At 41.5% G+C, this 18,464-nt stretch overlaps 1 protein-coding gene across 4 annotated transcripts; it reads right to left on the bottom strand.

The window, feature by feature from the left end:
- Positions 1-278: 278 nt before the first annotated feature.
- On the bottom strand, positions 279-18,183 carry eno4 (enolase 4). Of its 4 annotated transcripts, none has more exons than XM_074645635.1 (13): positions 17,935-18,183; positions 14,307-14,435; positions 12,147-12,331; positions 11,049-11,185; positions 10,146-10,315; positions 9,628-9,786; positions 9,391-9,459; positions 8,732-8,896; positions 6,877-7,002; positions 5,123-5,297; positions 2,991-3,052; positions 1,554-1,671; positions 279-1,052 (listed from the first exon to the last, which is right to left on the bottom strand). In XM_074645635.1, the coding sequence occupies exons 1-13, from the start codon at positions 18,169-18,171 to the stop codon at positions 931-933; spliced, it is 1,854 nt and encodes a 617-aa protein (XP_074501736.1). In that variant the 5' UTR covers positions 18,172-18,183; the 3' UTR covers positions 279-930. The 4 variants fall into 4 exon arrangements, with proteins under 4 accessions (XP_074501736.1, XP_074501737.1, XP_074501738.1 ...); XM_074645636.1 differs by having other exon boundaries at positions 9,658-9,786; positions 17,935-18,181; XM_074645637.1 differs by lacking the exon at positions 8,732-8,896.
- Between the last annotated feature and the right edge of the window lie 281 nt (positions 18,184-18,464).

The following is an 18,464-nucleotide window of genomic DNA, read 5'->3' as shown; positions in this document are numbered from 1 at the left end:
TGCATGAAATAATGACCTTCACCAGCGGATCTCTTCTGTTTCCATAGTAGTGAATACTGAAGGCTGTTATGGCTCACGAGTGCTGCAATGTTTGGATATTGTTGTGGAGATGATTAATGATAAATATTAGGGTTGTCAATCGATTCAAATATTTAATCGCGATTAAGCGCATGATTATCCATAGTTAATCGCAAATTAATCACACATTTTTTATCTGTTCAAAATGTACCTTAAAGGGAGATTTAATTAAGTATTTAATACTCTTATCAACATGGGAGTGGTAAATGTATGTATATATTTATTATTGGAAATCAACTAACAACACAAAACAATGACAAATATTGTTCAAAAACCCTCACAGGTACTGCATTTAGCATAAAAAAATATGCTCAAATCATAACATGGCAAACTGCAGCCCAACAGGCAACAACAGCTGTCAGTGTGTCAGTGTGCTGACCTGACTATGACTTGCCCCAAACTGCATGTGATCATCATAAAGTGGGCATGTCTGTAAAGGGGAGACTCGTGGGTACCCATAGAACCCATTTTCATTCACATATCTGGAGGTCAGAGGTCAAGGGACCCCTTTGAAAATGACCATGCCAGTTTTTCCTCGCCAAAATATATATATGTATATACATATATACATATATATATATATATATATATATATATATATATAAACATAAGGTTATGTTTACTCCCTCTCTGAATAGCTTCATAATAATTTCTTTTTTTTTACCCCAGTTTTTAAATAAATCTGAATGTTAACACTAGTTAATGCATTTTGTTTATAATCAACTCAGCATGTTTTATGAGTGAAATGCGGACATGCAAATGACGGATAACAGCAGAATGAAATGATGGAAGTGAGCTGTCATGCGGTAGCTCTGACTTGAGACAGATTTGAGACCTTTTTTAAAATCGCTCCTATTTCGTGGATAAAACCGGCAGCTGGGAGCAGGCCGTGTCAGACGGTACACTCTCTGCAGCAGCGGACTGCTCCTGTGGTTTCTCAGTGAACAGCGGAGGGGGGCGCCTCTCCTCGGAGACTGTGGACGAGACAACATAATGAAACGAAGTGAGCGGACAAAAGCTAGACCACAGATGCCTCAGGTTACTGGACTGAAATGATGTTTGTGCAGCTGAAGCACACGGAGCCTTTTCACTCCGGGCTTCAGCGTGTCGTGTCAACGCTAACATTAAATACCAATAAACATGTTCATTCAACTTTTTTTTGACGGGAATTGATTACACACAGATATACTCATCCCTCATTAACCCTCCGGTGTCCCTGCCTGCTTTTTGGAAATGATGGATGGGAAAGTATTTGTCCCTGTGTGTAATTAGGTGGCCAATTAACAGATCCAAATGGGGGGTGGGGGAGGGGGTCATTCTTCCACTCTCACACACACAAATACACATTTGTATGATTCCTCACACACAGTTTCCTTTCACATCCATCTAGGGATTACTACCTCTCTCTCTCTCTCTCTGGCTTTGTCTGGCCTCCCTTTTCTCTGTCCGACGGGAGGAGTATAAAAAAAACCTACCCAGGATTCCCTGTTGGGCCAGTTCTTCCTCTATAGAAATCAGCCGGTTGTATTTAGTCATCCTCTCAGCACCGCTCAGACCTCCCAGTTTGACATAGTCCAGGCCCAGACCCACAGCCTGAAGGGAGGAGAGGAAGAACAACACTGGGAGACAGAAACCAGCAAGGGGAGGGGGGGACAGAAACCAGGACAGATTCCAGGTCTCTGGGGGTTCCACTGATGACGTTGCTGTTGTATTTAGACACTTAATGAAAGTGAAGGCTGGTAGGAGGAATGATCCAAGTTGAGAAGGCTGACCTAAGAAGTGGAGGGGATGTGATAGGGGCGTGTGTTTGTCGGTCATGGCAGCTAAAGGTTTAAGTTGGATTACAAAGTTCCTCCCCATGTTGTCATGCAGGGATACACTGCTAGTAATTAGGGCTGCAACTAATGATTACTGTCATTGGCCAAGAATCTGCATACATGTTCTCAATTATAGGTTTGGTCTATAAAAATGCCCATCACAATTTCCCAGAACCTAAGTTGACATATTCATATTCCTTTATAATCAGTATACAGTTTACTATCATAGAACATTATCAAGTACTCACATTGAGGAGCTGGAATCATTGAATTTAAAAAAAAAAAAATCAATCAGAATCAGCCTTGGTATTTTGGTGCATAATAATGAACAGAAAGGAAAAAAGATAAAACAAGTACTGCAAAAGTAAAAAAAGAAAACATAAATAGAAAATGGAAAACTTTACAATAAAAAATATGGGAAAAATATGAAAAGAGCTGTTGTTGTTTAAAAAGAGGAGAATGGAATGTCCAATGATTCGAGTTGTTAACCTGAGGGATAATTAAAGGATCGTGTTTGTATTATTTTATCACTTTCTATAGTTCACTATGTCAGTCGGTCCCCAGTTTTTGCCCCTAGAAGGCTGAAATAAAAAAATAAAATTTGGCCTAAGAAGGAGGTTATGTTTTCACCGGCGTTGGTTTGTTTGTTTGTCTGTTACTGCTACACAAATACTGTAAATGTACTGTATACATACAAATGTGTATATCATTTAACTATTACAGTATTGTAGAGCATTTGACCTATTGTTGAAATGGGAACGTAAACAGCTCCGTGTGATACACAACAGCATTCAGCAGGACAAAGCTTACATTCTGGTATAATACAGTCAGCTGTCAGTGTCAACAAAAAGTAGAATAAAACAGAGATTTGTGTATTTGAAACATTTCCAGGGTTGACCCATTTGTTGTCCCATCAAATAGTTGTGACAACAGCAATAACAGAGAAAGTTAAGTCTGTTTCGAAAAATGAGCCAAAGCGATTGAGAAAAACTGTGAACAAACACAATGTGGTGAAAAGATGCAGAACTGTTCTCTGATCAGACAAAACGACATGAAGCCGGAAACACAAAATGAAAGAGAGGGAATCAGACTTACTATATCTGACAAACAGTCGTCACTGCAGGGCTCACTGCACGTTGTTCCCATTAACACTGAACCTGGTGGAGACACACGCAGACGCACATAATCAGCACTGATAGCAAATACCATAAGCAATATTTCACAGATGAAATAAAAGAGTGATTTTGATATAGTTATATAAAGCTTCACTATGCATCAGCTGCTTCATTTGTGCGTCACCGTCAGCTGTTTGGCTATACCAGCTGACTAATATGACCAATCATATTCATGCAGATATACAGCTCAGCTATTAGAATGTAAATGTAAATCAGATTTTATTGTCACACATTGTATTGCACAGCACACCAGTCTCTGCATTTAACCCATCCTAGTATTAAGAGCAGTGGGCAGCCACTATACAGCACTAGGGGAGCAGTTTGTGGGGTCCGGTGTCTTGCTCAAAGAGGAGAACTGGCACCGTTCACAGTCCATACATGGCCCATGCGGGGACTTGAACCGGCGTCCCTCCGGTTCCCAAGCCAAGTCCCAACAGACTGAACTATCGCCGCCCCAAACATAACATGACACTTCTCACTGTTACTCTGCTGCTACCTTCATGTCAACACTGTTGCAGCTGCAGCCTCCTAGAAAACTAGACTTCTGCACCTCCTCACGGCTCTGTTTTCAGGCTTTAAAAAATCCAGCCCGTGACTGAAGACTGACCAATCACAGGTCATTTCAGAGAGAGAGAGCGTTCCTATTGGCTGTGCTCCGGCTGGTGGGCGGTGCTTCGTATTTCCTCAAGATATAGAAAGGAGGCTGGGTCACGCGTCATCAACATGTCATATCTCCGGGGGGTACAACATATGCACATTCAAATCTGGCATGCACTTGCCGAAATTGAGCCAATCGCAACGCACCACCGCAGCTTCAGTTACACTGCGCATGTGTTATACTCCATACCCCAAAACCCATGTCCGCCCGTGACCCAGCCTCCTTTCCATAGGCCTTGAAGAGATCTCAACATGGCTGCCGGGTCACAAACTTTCTCATTTTACAGCTAAACAGTACACTACAAGATGATTGTGAAAACATTTGAGGAGAGAAATAGGCATTACAGTAACAGAATATTGATTCATATTTTGATCAGCGCTGCCTAGTTTGACCGTTTGGTCGGAGTTTGTGAGTGATTGACTCGTGGCTCTCATAGACGGCAGCTGGACGGCAGACTCCAGATCAGCTCTGACTGCTTGTTTTCCTACAGTCTGTTAAATCTTGCAGATGCCGTTAGGAGCACCTTGAGATCATATTTCCTCCATTTCTACTCACTGCAGCTTCAACTAAGATTTATTGTTCATGCATGTTTATTAAAGAGAGATTAGTTCTCCAAACAGAATCCTCGTTCGAGAGCTTTCTCGAACAGCAGAGCCTTTTTTTCCGAATCTAACCGCACAACCATTTGCTATAAATGGTTAATTCCTTAACACAAGTGTCCCCGACCTATGTGGAGTACAAGGCAAACACTCTAATGTGAACAAAACAACAAAACAGCCCACGCTCTTTCTCGTGAGTTTGGCTGGGTTATTACTGAGTTCAACGCCTGCTCTATATGAAAAGCGTCTCGAGATAACTTTCTGTTCTTCTTATTTGACGCTTTACAAAAATAAATTGGATTGAACTCACCCTGCCACACCGTACACAACAGCTCAAATATTGAATTTAAACAGGTACTGAATGCACATGAGTTTTATTTTGAATGTAGGAGGAGGTTGGGGAGGTGGAGGGGGTTTAAATTACTGGTAAGCAGTGGTGGAAGCAATGTGATGTACAGTCAGTATATTCCAAACTTATTTTACACAAATTTATCTAGTAACTGTTCTGTATTTCCTCAATGAACTGTGAGCACTGGGTGTTGACGTGTTGATGTTCTGTTTTACAAACAGTTTCAGCCTGAGACATCATTAGTGTTTACCTCCACCTGCTCCTGACGAGGATTTGAGTCAAACTGAAAAGCTTAAAAAGCAAATGTGCTTCTTGTAGAGCCAGAAAGTCAAAGAATTCTGTTTCTGGAAGTTGAGTTGAGCAGTATTGTGCCACCTTACAGCAGCACTGCTATCTATCCCCACCCAGTTTCTTCTCCTCTACCCCCACCTCAGTGGATCTGTTACCTTGGTGCTCAGATGTGATGCATATCAAATCACTGACTGTCATCTCATCAGAGTGTTTTAAGATGTGACCGCTGACTCCTGGAAGGGGCGGGGCCTTTGACTTGTACGTGATGTCAGAGAGCAGCGAGCACGAATCTCCGATCACGTTGCTCAGCTTCTTCCACTGGTCTATGTCCTTACAGGGCACAAGAACAAGGATACACATTTGAGCATAGAACATGCTGCACAAATGATCAGACATATGTATAAGCGTACACACACACAAAAATCACTGCTCAAACCATATTACTATTGGAGTTTCCTTGGTTCTACACCTGCTTGTCATAAAAGTTTGCACATCTTGAAAAACATCTGTCGGTGACACTAATAAAGCTGGGCGTACACTGTCGATTTTAGAAATGTTGTTGTGTAACTCCTGCTCCTACTGTACAAGTAGATTGTTTGCGATGTGTAAAGCCAAATCTCACGATTTATGTGTTCACATCGTACGGTTCGATCATCAACCACGACCTGATAGATACCCAAAGTGTGCCAAATCTACCTCTTTAAAGGGAATCTGGCTCTAAAATACTACTGATATCCACTACAGGAGGCTATGTGCACACAATGGAGCCTTTGGCCATGACATTTACCCTGTGCATCATCACATTCTACCATTGTGCACACTATAAAAATCAATAAAAACAACTAAATTGTATAATTTTGACCAAGTAATATGATCAGGTTAAACTTAGATAATAACAAATAAGATCAACAACAATGTAAATCAGGTGGTGATCAGTTGCACCACTCTTTACCCAACTGTCCAAGTCATACAGCTGCAGATGTGATGATACAAGTCGATCATAAATCTTTGGCCTATACGGTGTTCTGGTACCAAGTGCACTTATGCTATTGCCAATCCATGACTAGCACAGAAGTCAAATAACAAAGCACCACTCAGGTTCAGATAGGGCAGGCCGTTCCTCCAGCTTTCTTCATCGTTGCCCATGTGGACATTGAAGTTCCCCTTTTGAAGGACTCCACCCAGAGACTCCAAGAAGGCTGGATACTCCAAAGTGCCCCTCTTGTTCTCCGGGAAGAACTCCAACACAGCGGCGCTCAGTTAGGGGCTTGTGACTACCCCCACGCCCCCACCCATTGCCTGTCTCCCTGGGCGACTCCAGAAAAGGAGAGAGTCCAGCCCCTCTCCAGAAGTTTGGTTCTAGACCCAGTGCCATGTGTAGAGGTGAGCCCAACTTCAGCACTATAGCTCTGGCTACTTCTCTGCTGGAGAGTGACGACCCTACAACCAGTCTGCGATGCCAGGGGCAGCACGCCTAGGTCCCCACCCAGCTGATATCGAACCTGACCCCAATGTCTGTCCCTGCAGGCGGTGGGTCCACAGGGCTGAATGCTGTTTATATACGAAAACTAAAGTTGTTTACTGTAAATTAAGGAAGTCCACATCTGTAACTATGACAACTTGTCATATGTCAGAGTAGAATAGACTGTTTTCGGGATGGAAAGAAGATTATGAATATGATCTTTTTTCCTAGCTTTCAGAGCCTGACAGACAAACGTGCCCTATCTAAACATGACCTTTTCCTGTATTTTCAAGTACAACACTTTGTTCGAGCCCAATTCCCATCTTTTCTACATGCACCCCCCCAAATTAACTTGCTAATATTGTCTACAATATATAAACAATATATTTCTATATACATGATATTGGACATATTGATGAAAGAACGATAATAATAATTTTGACTCACCTCTCTCCTAAATGGATCGATTAAGGCCACCACTGCTGGGTATTTGCTGATGAGGGTTTGGTACATATCAACTAATTCATCTGGAGACTTCAAAACTCCGGTTGCAATTTCATACTTTCCTTTAGACTGAGGGGGAGAGGAGAAGCAAACTGATTAGATTCTCTTCGCTGTCTCTATCAGCTGTGGGCCTACTGCTATGCTGTATTTGCATGTGAACTGACCTTGTCAGCTGTGTGCATATATAACTGATGGTAGCACTTTCTATGATGTCCATACTGCATTGTGAACATACTTATAATGCAATATAATAATAAATATTTAATAATGCTATCTATCTATCTATAGAAAAGATAAGAAAAAATTACGAGAATGTTGCTACATGAGGCCCATAGTGTATCATAATTCTCATAGTTGCAATACATTATAATCTTTTTATGATGCATTGTAATCATTATTATCATCATTAGTGAAATGCTCATGTTCATCATCATCAAAACGTGTCAAATTAGAGTCCTCAGTTTCTGTAATGACCTGTTAAACAAATACAAAACAAATACGGACTTTACAACATGTTGCGTATTGCTCTTGCATAGAATTTATGATATTTGTTTCACTTTACTTAAAGCAAACAATGACCACTTAGAGTAACTTAATAATAATCACATTATCAGTGATTGTAATGCATTATAAAATATAAAATTGTCATTGAGTGAGCAGCAATTATGAATTATTATGATACTTGACTTTATAAGTCATTATAAAATGTTTTATAATATGTTATGATTATTGTTATAACGCATTATGAATATTTATGAGTGCTTATAACTATACAGAGCTATATGTAACGGATAATGTACAGCGAGCCCGACAGGGCGATGCCGCCGACGCGAAGTGGAGGGGTCTCTCTTTCACAACAACGACCGGCTAGCTGTACATTATCCCGCTTATTACACTGCTACTTACTGAAGAAATCAATATTTTGACACATAAACGGTCCTCCAGAGTCCGACATCAGAACTGCGCCCATAGCAACGGTCTGTTATACATAGCAACGGTCTGCTATACGTAGCTACAGTCTGCTATACATAGCAACGGTCTGCTATACATAGTAACGGTATGCTATACATAGTTACGGTCTGTTATACATGGCAACGGTCTGCTATACATAGCAACGGTCTGTTATACATAGCAACGGTCTGTTATACATAGCAACGGTCTGCTATACATAGCTATGGTCTGCTATACATAGCAACGGTCTGCTATACATAGTGACGGTATGCTATACATAGCAACGGTATGCTATACATAGCAACGGTATGCTATACATAGCAACGGTCTGTTATACATAGCAACGGTGTGCTATACATAGCTATGGTCTGCTATACATAGCAACGGTCTGCTATACATAGTGACGGTATGCTATACATAGCAACGGTATGCTATACATAGCAACGGTCTGTTATACATAGCTACGGTCTGCTATACATAGTAACGGTCTGTTATACATAGCAACGGTCTGTTATACATGGCAACGGTCTGCTATACATAGCAACGGTCTGTTATACATAGCAACGGTCTGTTATACACAGCAACGGTATGCTATACATAGCAACTGTCTGCTATACATAGCAACGGTCTGTTATGAAGAAATTACAGACTGCAGAACGCCGTGATTGACCAATCAGAATCGAGTATTCAACACAGCCGTGTAATAAGCAGATCGTAATGCATTAGAAGTATGTTTATAATGCATTATAGACATGGGCGTCATAGAAAGTGCATCCGAATTGATTTACACAAGGACTCCAAACACCTTGGCTGACATAAAGCCGGCTACTCCCTTTCATCTACTTACATAGTCCATTAACTCAAGGGCAGCACAGTTCAGCGCCAAATGGATCTCTGTTCCCAACGCCAGTCCAAAGTTAGCGCAAGCTTCAGTGATCAGATCTAGAGGCTGCTCGGGACGCTCGTAGGTCACAGCCGGCGCTCCGCTGTCACACAGCATTGCCTGGGCGGCCTTGGAGCAAAGACACGGTTCACCTCGTCAACAACATGGATTGTGCTTAGCTGAAGCTACATGTGAATGACAATGGTTAAGTATCCATTCATAGGTTTGAATGAGACGGTTGCCCTTGCAAGATTATTAGAAGACGTGTTTGTACATCCACTCTCTTCACTGTTCACATTATGAATGTTAGGGCTACGGGTCATTGAACAATGCAGGAGATAACTCAGATTGTACAGTACAAATCCTGCATGAAGGAAAAGGTAAACAGTAGAAGTATTGAATGCTTTAACAAGCATTTCGACCTGCCTCCAGGTCTGCATACCTGAGTTAATTTGAAGATTAGCCATGAAAAAGGAAAACAAATCTCCCTTTTTGTATACAACTTTTAGGAAAGCTCTGGAACAGAAAAAGCCTTGAATCCGGCCTTCACCTTTTACATTATGTGCTCTCATAAAGCCTGTATGAACCTATTCTTACAGTGAATAAATTGCAATGTCCCTCACCCCGGCTTTTGTTGAAGAGTTCATTATTCTCGTCATCTCCTTCTGTAACTCAAGGGTCATTGTGATGATCTGTTAAAAGAAGTTCACAGTTTAACAACCGCTATAGTGAGAATTGAATACGGTAAGAACTGAGGTGCCTTACCAATAATAAACCACATCATAGCAACAACAAAGGAAGCAAAAGAACTTGCACAAAGAACGCTAACTTTATATAGCGAACAGGTCTATACAAACTACCAACGGATAGAACACGTGAGTGGTGAGTACTTGTTTGACTCGTTGTCCAGCTCTGGGGATCAGGATGACTTCCTCCAGTAAACTCAGCTTTCCAGGAGAAGTCTTTCCGCAGCTCAGCAAAGTTACCAGAGAGACCGGCATGTGAAACTGTGTCGGAGCCTGAATAATAAAATGGTTGAAGACATCATTAGCTCCCAGTGTCGTGTTTGTGTGAATATGTGTGTTTGTGCTTTGTTCAATTCTATTTATTTCTATATGGCGTCAAATCATAAAAGAACTTATTTCAACACATTTTTATGTAGAGCAGGTCTAGACCGTACTCTATAATTTTAGAGACCCAACAAGAGATTCCCCCATGAGCATGCACTAGGTGCTACAGTGGCAAAACTCCCCTTTAACAGGTAGAAACCTTGGGCAGAACCGGGAGGCATCTGCCTCGACCGGTTGGGTTGAGAGAGAGAGAGAAAGAGAGATGCACAGCAACCACAATACTAGCACAGCAGCTTGCGTGGTCTAACCTCTGTGTTCTTCAGAGCTGCTATGTATTTGTAGAGAGGGATACCGAGTATTTTTGCCCCAGTTTTGGCCACAGCCAGAGACACCGAGCCGATTGCCGAGCTCCCAGGCAAAACCGGTTCCGATGGCTCTGCTGGAGGAAAAGGCTTCTCTGCAGCGCTGCTCTTTTTGCCTGCGATGTAAGCAACAAAAAGACAGACAGTTACACACTAGGACACAGATATTCATGTGACAGAGGGAGTGTGAATGCACATTTTGGGCTTCCAGGTGATGCCCTTTATAGAGCAACTTAAATGAGCAACAGACAATAAGATAAATCTCCTACGCAGGGAAACTGTCACAGCAGCAAAAGAAAGTATAAGAACAGATGTGTAGTATAGATCCATTCATCCATTAGCTACAACCGCTTATCCTTTAGAGGCTCATGGGCATACTTGCCAACCCTCCCGATTTTCCCGGGAGACTCACGTTTTTCATCGCCCTGTCCAGGGTCCTCCCGGGGTCACAATTCTCCTGTATTTCTCCCGGTTTATGACAAATTTTCACACTTTTTTTCCTTTTCGTTATCTCAACTTGTTTCTAGAACTGAACAGCGTGTATAATCCCTACTGTTTCCAGCCGGACGACAATACAGCTACACCAACTGTCGTTTCCCGGCGGAAGAGAGCAGTCTATGATCGCGACACAGCACAGTTTGAGCTCATGTTTGAGCTCATGTTTAAGCTGCGCCCAAAGTTGGGCTTTGCTTGACGCTTCTTGTCTCCAGAAGACAATCTATTCGTTCTACAACTCAAGCAAACACACAGGCTTGTTTAGGTTCATGCTGTGGATGCTGATAGAGAAATTGTGATATTGATACCAAACACTGAGGAGCAGTACTGTTGCACAACTAGTTGCTACCCTACCTTTATCAACATTCTTCTTGTCTTTAGTCAGTGCAGGCGGTGCAGAAGACGGCACCACGTCAGGCTCACTGGGTGAATCCTCCTGCTCCTTGTTCCGGATGTCCTTCTCCTCCAGGTAGCGGGCCATGAAGAAATTGCTGCAACAATTACAGAACACAAATTACATCTCATCTGTAACTGGTTCTTCATGGGGCGAATGCAATAAGACAGCAAATGAATGTGTATAAGTGTGTAAGTACTAACTATTTGTACTAAATATTTAGTACCCAACCTCACTTAATAAGGAGATGCCACAAGGTTCTGTGCTCGGCCCATTATTGTTTACAATCTACATAAACAATATTATTGCTCCTGTACAGACTTATAGTATCCATTTCTATGCAGATGACACAGTATTGTATGCAATTATTTTTTCCAACTCAAGCCATGTCTACAGTCTACCTTCAATGCGTTTCATTACAGGAGACAGATATCCTACTCATTACTGTGTACTATAAAATAGTACATGCATACATAATATAATTATGTTGGTGTGTTAACCTTGTAGTTAATGATTAAGATGATGGAATTTCAGATTAATGTGAATTAGTGTTGCTAAGTGCATGAATTCTGTAATTCCAACATTTCTAGTGCACATTTATAAATAATGGTTAAGTGTTTCAAATGAACTTGTTAGTCATGTGACACTGGGCTACTCAGGAATTGAAGCAGCTCCACGAATAGATCCAATGAACATGAAATTTGACTATTTTATGAAAAACAGTCAAGTATTTTTTCTCCCAGAATTTATTCTTATCATAATATAAAAGCTTCTCCAGCAACTTTTATTACCAAACAGACCAACATGTTCCACTGAAACTAGTAACTTTTGAAAGCAGGCTGACCACCACAATTGAATGTAAGGAAACTTACATTCAATTGTGGTGGTCAGCCCAAGACGTTTGGAAGAATATGAAATGTACAGTAATTATTATTACAAAAAACAGCACAAAAATCTCAATTAGAAGGAGTGTGGAGTATTTGGAAACAGATGAGCAATTCAATATCCCTCCAGAGATGAAACCCTCCACAGTAACTTGAATGACATTTGAACTTTACCTGAGTGTATGGTCAATATCTGATTGGTCACAGGGGTTTTGTCCCTTCAGCATGTTGTTCAGAGGTCCATTGATCCACTGGGCAGCAGTCATCACATGGTCAGCCCTCTCCTGACTCTTTGCTTTCCAGTCCACCGATGTCTCCTTCGGCCCAAAGAGGCTGGAGACAGCAGCTGAGGACATGCTCTGAACACCGAGACAGGGAAAAAGTTCTTCAAAAGGATAACGACAAGCTATTTGCCACAAAATTGTTACAGTTTATATGAATTCTCAACATCCTGCATCATTTGTAGACTTATATGATCATGTTTATGTCCTTGTTTGACTTTGACAGTCTACGATGGAGCATGACAGGACATTCTGTGTGCTTTGTACAGCTTGGCCACCAAGATGACTGAATTGATACGATTTTTACATAAAACTTCATCTTCAAAAGACTGAGCATCACCATTAACTGATATGCTGCAGCTTCCAACTTCATGGAGGATCTACTTGTCTTTTGATTCTATTGATATCATGAAAGTGAGCAAACTACATGTCACCCTCACCGAATTTAAAACTTCTTTTAGATAAACTCACATAAATCAGACGTTATTATCACAGGATCAGAATCTCCAGTTAGTCACATTTCCATACACTAAGGTTCCTTGTCTTCCAACATAAAGCTCCATCGCAAAAATCTCAGGGAAAAGCTGAATTCAACCTTCATGTGATTTCTGTCCAATCCTGTTTCTTTCGCCTTTGTGACATTTCAAAAAAATTTGATCATTTTTATCTACAAAGCAAAACTGTAATGGCATGCTTTTATATTACATGTAGATTCCTGCAGCTCTCTATAATGCTGCCAATGCAACCTTCCACAGCTTCAGCTGCTTCACACTTTTGAAGACTACTAGGTCTTTGTTAGTAGTTCCCAGGTCGAGGCTCTAGGACGATCTGCTGGAGGATATCAGGCAAACTAGCTCTTTATCTTTTAATAAACCTCACCTATAAACACATTATTTTAGAAAAGCTTTCTCTTAAATAATTTTTAATTCTGTGCTTTTCAAGTTGTTATAAATCTTATTTATTTATATTTTAATATACTATACAATAGGGGTGTAAGGAAATATCTAAAATATCACGATATTATGTTTTGTGATACTGTCGATATTTAATTAATAATTTACATGCAAACATTAACTCAGTATATATTTTATTTCATTTGCAAAGAGATGCTCCCTCTCAGTGTATGTGCCTCTCAAATTAGTGCTATGATGTTGGTTACAGGGACTGTGAGAAATGTGAATGCAGATCCAACTGTTCTGATTGCATAAAAAAGTTTTTACTCATATTTTATGCATATAGTCGTGTGTTCTTTATACCATGACAGCTTTCCTAAAATTCGATTTTTTTTAAATGTAATATACCACCCTGCTTACAGTATCGCAATATATTGAACCCCAGTATCATGATACGTATCGTATTGCCAGATTCTTGGCAATACACAGCCCTACCATACAATGCATATGCTGTATCGATAGGGTCTAAGGACAGAAGGTGTCATATGATTTGTGATATTGGGACTTATAGACTGGATTTGACTAAGATATTATAATTGTTATTATCTATCTTTGGCACGGAGGGGCCTGCTCCTCCTGATAATGAAGTTATAATAGCATTAAGTAATATTGTTGAGTAAAAGCGTTGATGCATGCCTATTGGCTAGACCACAGTTCTGTGCCCTCTGTGACCTCAGCGTGACCTTGGTTCACGGTGTCACATCTCATCTTTCTGGCTTATGTGATACTGTAAAAACTGAAATGGCAAGGGTCAAGGGTCATGGGCTGTTTTCTGATTGCTACCGTCTTTGCTCCCTTTTCGCCTCCAGCTGCCTCTTCACATCAGCCTACCGCATGTCTGAAGAGGCCCCGTGCGCTCATTTCAGACCATCAGCACATCACTAATGAATCACATCTCCTTTGTTAACCCTTTATTTGTTCAAACTTTCCGCTTACTGCATACACTGAACTGAATATCCAGAATCTGCCACACGAGCGATCGTCAGCCACAGTCCGAGCAGGGAGCTATAAGTTGATCTGTTGAAATCTTATCGGACTATAGTGCTGATTTTTACAAGGAAGGATTGGGTCTGTAGCCAAATGTTTGTGATGAGTTTTACCGTGTCCTTGTTCCAGACGACGCAGAAGACTTCTGCCTCAATGGATAGTTGTCCTCTTGCATCATAAACCTCCCTTCCCTTCAGGCTGCTGATCCTTGGTGGTGCACATAGGTTTCTAAAGTAATTAGCCTAGAGTGACAGTTAAGGGTTAAAGAAATTAGGTACATTTTCTCCAGAACTTGTTTAAAGTTATGTGATTCTTTCAGCCTCGTGTGTTTTCAGAACTCTTGCCCTTGAAAAGCAGGCACTTAACAAAATATAGATCCATCTAAGATGTGTTTAAAACTGCTACAGATACAAATATTTACCTTATAAATATTTACATATTCAGCTCAAATACTTTATACTATTACAGTCAGGGATATTTGTGCAAAATGTTGTTTTTAACTCATCATTCACCAAGGACGAGCTGCAGTAGGTAGAAATGGAGCAAATATGATTAAAAAACGGTCAATATATCCTGACAGTAGAGCATGAGACAGGTATTCTGAAAAAAAATCATGTGCCTCTGTTTCCTCCGGTGCTCCTAACGGCATCTGCAAGATTTCACTGACTGGAGGAAAACAACCAGTCAGAGGTGATCTGGAGTCTGCCGTCCAGCGGAGCCGGCTGTCAATCACTCACGAACTCCGACCAAAATGGTCAAACTAGGCAGCGCTGATCAAATATGAATCAATATTCTGTTACTGTAATGCCTATTTCTCTCCTCAAATGTTTTCAGGAACATCTTGTAGTGTACTGTTTAGCTGTAAAATGAGAAAGTTTTTGACCCGGCAGCCATGTTGAGATTTGTTGAGGAAATACCAGGCACTGCCCACCAGCCAGAGCACAGCCAATAGGAACGCTCTCTCTCTCTGAAATGACCTGTGATTGGTCAAAGTCTTCAGTCACAGGCTGGATTTTTTAAAGCCTGAAAACAGAACCATGAGGAGGTGCAGAAGTCTAGTTTTCTCTCAGAACACTTGATTAATATGGAATTTTTTTTACTGAATGATGCCAAAAAAATACTGTCTACTGCCACTTTAACACACACACACACACACATATTCTCATACAACTGATTGCTGCTTGGGTGGTCTGTGTTGCATTTAAAGTAAACAGCCCCAAAAAAAAAACTTCCTCAAAAATGAAGGAAACTCTTATAAGAGGTCAAAATCACAATAAAAGTAGATTTCTTTTCCATTTTGCTTAAAATATTGATTACCAAACTATTAATATGTGTCATACAATTATGATTAGACTGATTAGAAGTCATTGATGACTTGACATGACAGAGCTTTTGGACTCAATTCCATTCTATTTTATTCATTTTTAAGACCTGAATATCCCATTACAGAAACTCTGGTATCACAGAATTGCAGCCTCTTAAACGATGTGCTCTTAAGGTCAATATGTGTGTAGATTTTTAATCTAACCTTGCACTATACAGCTGATTCATTCATTCACTTTTCCTGAGTAGCCTATGTAATGTTTCCCCTTAAAAAACATCCTTCCTTCCCTTCCCGGCTTGTCCTGTCCTTTCTGACCCAGAAACAATGAGGGTAAAGAATGAAGCAGCTTGAAGGTCTCATTAGGAAGCACTGTCCAAGGAAACACAAGAGACTGCTATCAGGAAGTATTCTTAATGTCACATTCATTAATGCCAGGTAGCATTCTGTAAAGCTACACACTGGCTAGCAACCAGCCGTGGCTGACATGTGGAAGGAAGTTTTGAATAACAATATATAATATAACAATTAAACATTTAATATATCTGATAAAAAAAGTTGTAAAGACGGAGGGTTACATTTGCCTATTTGCTTCATATCTCTTGTTGTTTTTGTTTTTTTAACTTAAATTTGAATTGTCACATACATGAAATTTGACCTCTGCATTTAACCCTTGCTAAGCATGTAGGAGCAGTGGGCTGGTGTAAAGCGCCCGGGGAGCAACTTGCGATTCAATGTCTCGCTAAAACTGCAATGGGGGCGGCTGTGGCTCAGAGGGTAGAGCAGGTTCTATCGATCGGAAGGTCGGTGGTTTGATCCCCGGCTGCTCCGGGTCACATGTCAATTTGTCCTTGAGCAAGACACTTAACCCCAAATTGCTCCCGAAGGCATAGCCATCGGTGTGTGAATGAGTATTTGGATTAGATTCTGATGGGCAACCTTGCCAACTTAGCCTCAGCAGCAGCCTCTGCCATCAGTGTATGAATGGGTGAATGTTGACATATAGTGTAAAGCACTTTGAGTGATTGGAAGACGCTATATAAATGCAAGTCCATTTACCATTTAAACGTGCAGTAGGCAGAACGTTTTTGGCATCATTGGGCAAAAAATTCCATAATAACCTTTCAGCATATTGTAATTCAAGTGTTCTGAGAGAAAACTAGACTTCTGCACCTCCTCATGGCTCTGTTTTCAGGCTTTAAAAAATCTAGCCCTTGACTTTGGCCAATCACAGGTAATTTCAGTGAGAGAGAGAGAGCGTTCCTATGGCTGCCGGGTCACAAACTGTCTCATTTTACAGCTAAACAGTACACTAAAAGATGTTTCTGAAAACATTTGAGGAGAGAAATAGGCATTACAGTAACTCCGTTTGGTCGGAGTTTGCTGAGTGATTGACAGCCAGCAGTGACCGTTATATAAGAATAACTTTTCTCAATCATATTTGCTACATTTCTATCCTCTGAAGATTTAATTAAGCTAACCTGGCTGGTTAAATCAACTGGTGGAGTGCAGGTTGAAGTAGGCTGGAACATAGGCTAGGCTATATTCTGTGTCCATGGTGGTATATTGTTTTATGTTATTTATACCCAGCCAACATGGTTATGTGGGCCCCACATGGGTTATGCTGGGGGTACCTGGGTACCAAGTGGGTATGAGCCCAAAATGGGCATCTTATCTGGGGCCCACTTGGATCAACTAAGTACGGGCTCCCCATGTGGGCTACCCAAGTGGGTTCTAGGTGGGTCACTAATGGGAAATTAGTGCATGGGCTCAGAATGGGCAACACAAATGGCGCCCACTTGAGTCAACTAAGTTGGTCCCACATGGGCTCCCCATGTGGGCTACCTATGTGGGTCCTAGTTGGGTCACTACTGGGAAATTAGTGCATGGGGCCAACATGGAAACTGTGGACAAACCTGCTTACAAACCATATTTCAGGCCATGTAGTCCCCATGTAGTTCCCACATAGAACTTAAACCTGGGGCCGTGATGGGTTTTGGTTTATGTTGCCCAGATTGGGCCCATAAAACACCCAGTGCACTCTTGCATGAAACCCACAAGGGCAATTGGCACGAGGCCATTATGGAACCTGCGGACAATCCCATATAGGGCCCATTTTTCAGCCCATTCACTGCCCACATGGGCCCCACATACAGATGTTGGCTGGGTAAAACAGAACCTATGGGTGGTTCATGCATTTCTGTCAAAATACAGACATTCTTGAAGCACTTGAACGCAGCACTCGCGCCTATAGGCTCCTGGTAAAGAGCAGGTAAACAGCTAGCCTATAGGAGTGCATCAGGATACGTGGTTAGCAAAGTAGCCAGTTAACTGTTGCTGTCCATAAATGTAGCTAGCTAACGTTAGCGTTAGCATAACTTTCCTCGTAGCTGTTTCCGTAAACAAAGCGCTCCCGTTACCAGGTAACCGTGCAGGTCGGCGGGCCGCTGGAGGAGCAGCTGGTTCAGAGCTGTCTCTATCTGCTGCGGGACTCCGTTCAGCCGGTAGAACTCCGCCGCGGCGTGCTGAGCGTCGTAGTCCTGCTGCTCGTCCTGAGGAACACGGCTCACTAACCCTCGGTAAGACATATTGACCAGGTGGCACCGCTGTCCTCTGCAAGCCTTTGTGTGTTGTCTGTTACCATGGAAACAACCCATTCAAGTGACAGCAGGGAGCGCAGGAAATCAGAGTGACGCTGCTTCCGTATTTATTTGCCATCTCATGAATTAAAAACTGGATATTTAGAATGGATAATGCCTCTATGCGTTCAATGTACATGTGTTTATTGACCATGCACGTTGTGGAATGTCCTGATGACCTCTGTGACCCACTGCAAAGTAAAAACATCAATTAGGCTATTTAATTATCAACAGTGAATGATGATGTATAACCAACCAAACTGTGGGCCTGTGTGTGTTCGTGGCTGTGATGTGTATGAAACAAGCTGCCT

Source organism: Sebastes fasciatus, chromosome 9, assembly GCF_043250625.1.
Source record: "Sebastes fasciatus isolate fSebFas1 chromosome 9, fSebFas1.pri, whole genome shotgun sequence".
NCBI lineage: Eukaryota > Metazoa > Chordata > Actinopteri > Perciformes > Sebastidae > Sebastes > Sebastes fasciatus.
This window is presented reverse-complemented; position numbering and strand designations above follow the sequence as displayed.

Excerpts from the sequence above, each read along its gene's own strand:
- eno4 (XM_074645635.1), bottom strand. The coding sequence starts at position 18,171 with ATGGGTTGTTTCCATGGTAACAGACAACACACAAAGGCTTGCAGAGGA. Across the intron at positions 12,332-14,306 it reads TCGTCTGGAACAAGGACACG|AGCATGTCCTCAGCTGCTGT; the intron begins GTAAAACTCATC and ends CTCGGTGTTCAG. Across the intron at positions 9,460-9,627 it reads CTCACGTGTTCTATCCGTTG|ATCATCACAATGACCCTTGA; the intron begins GTAGTTTGTATA and ends TTCTTTTAACAG.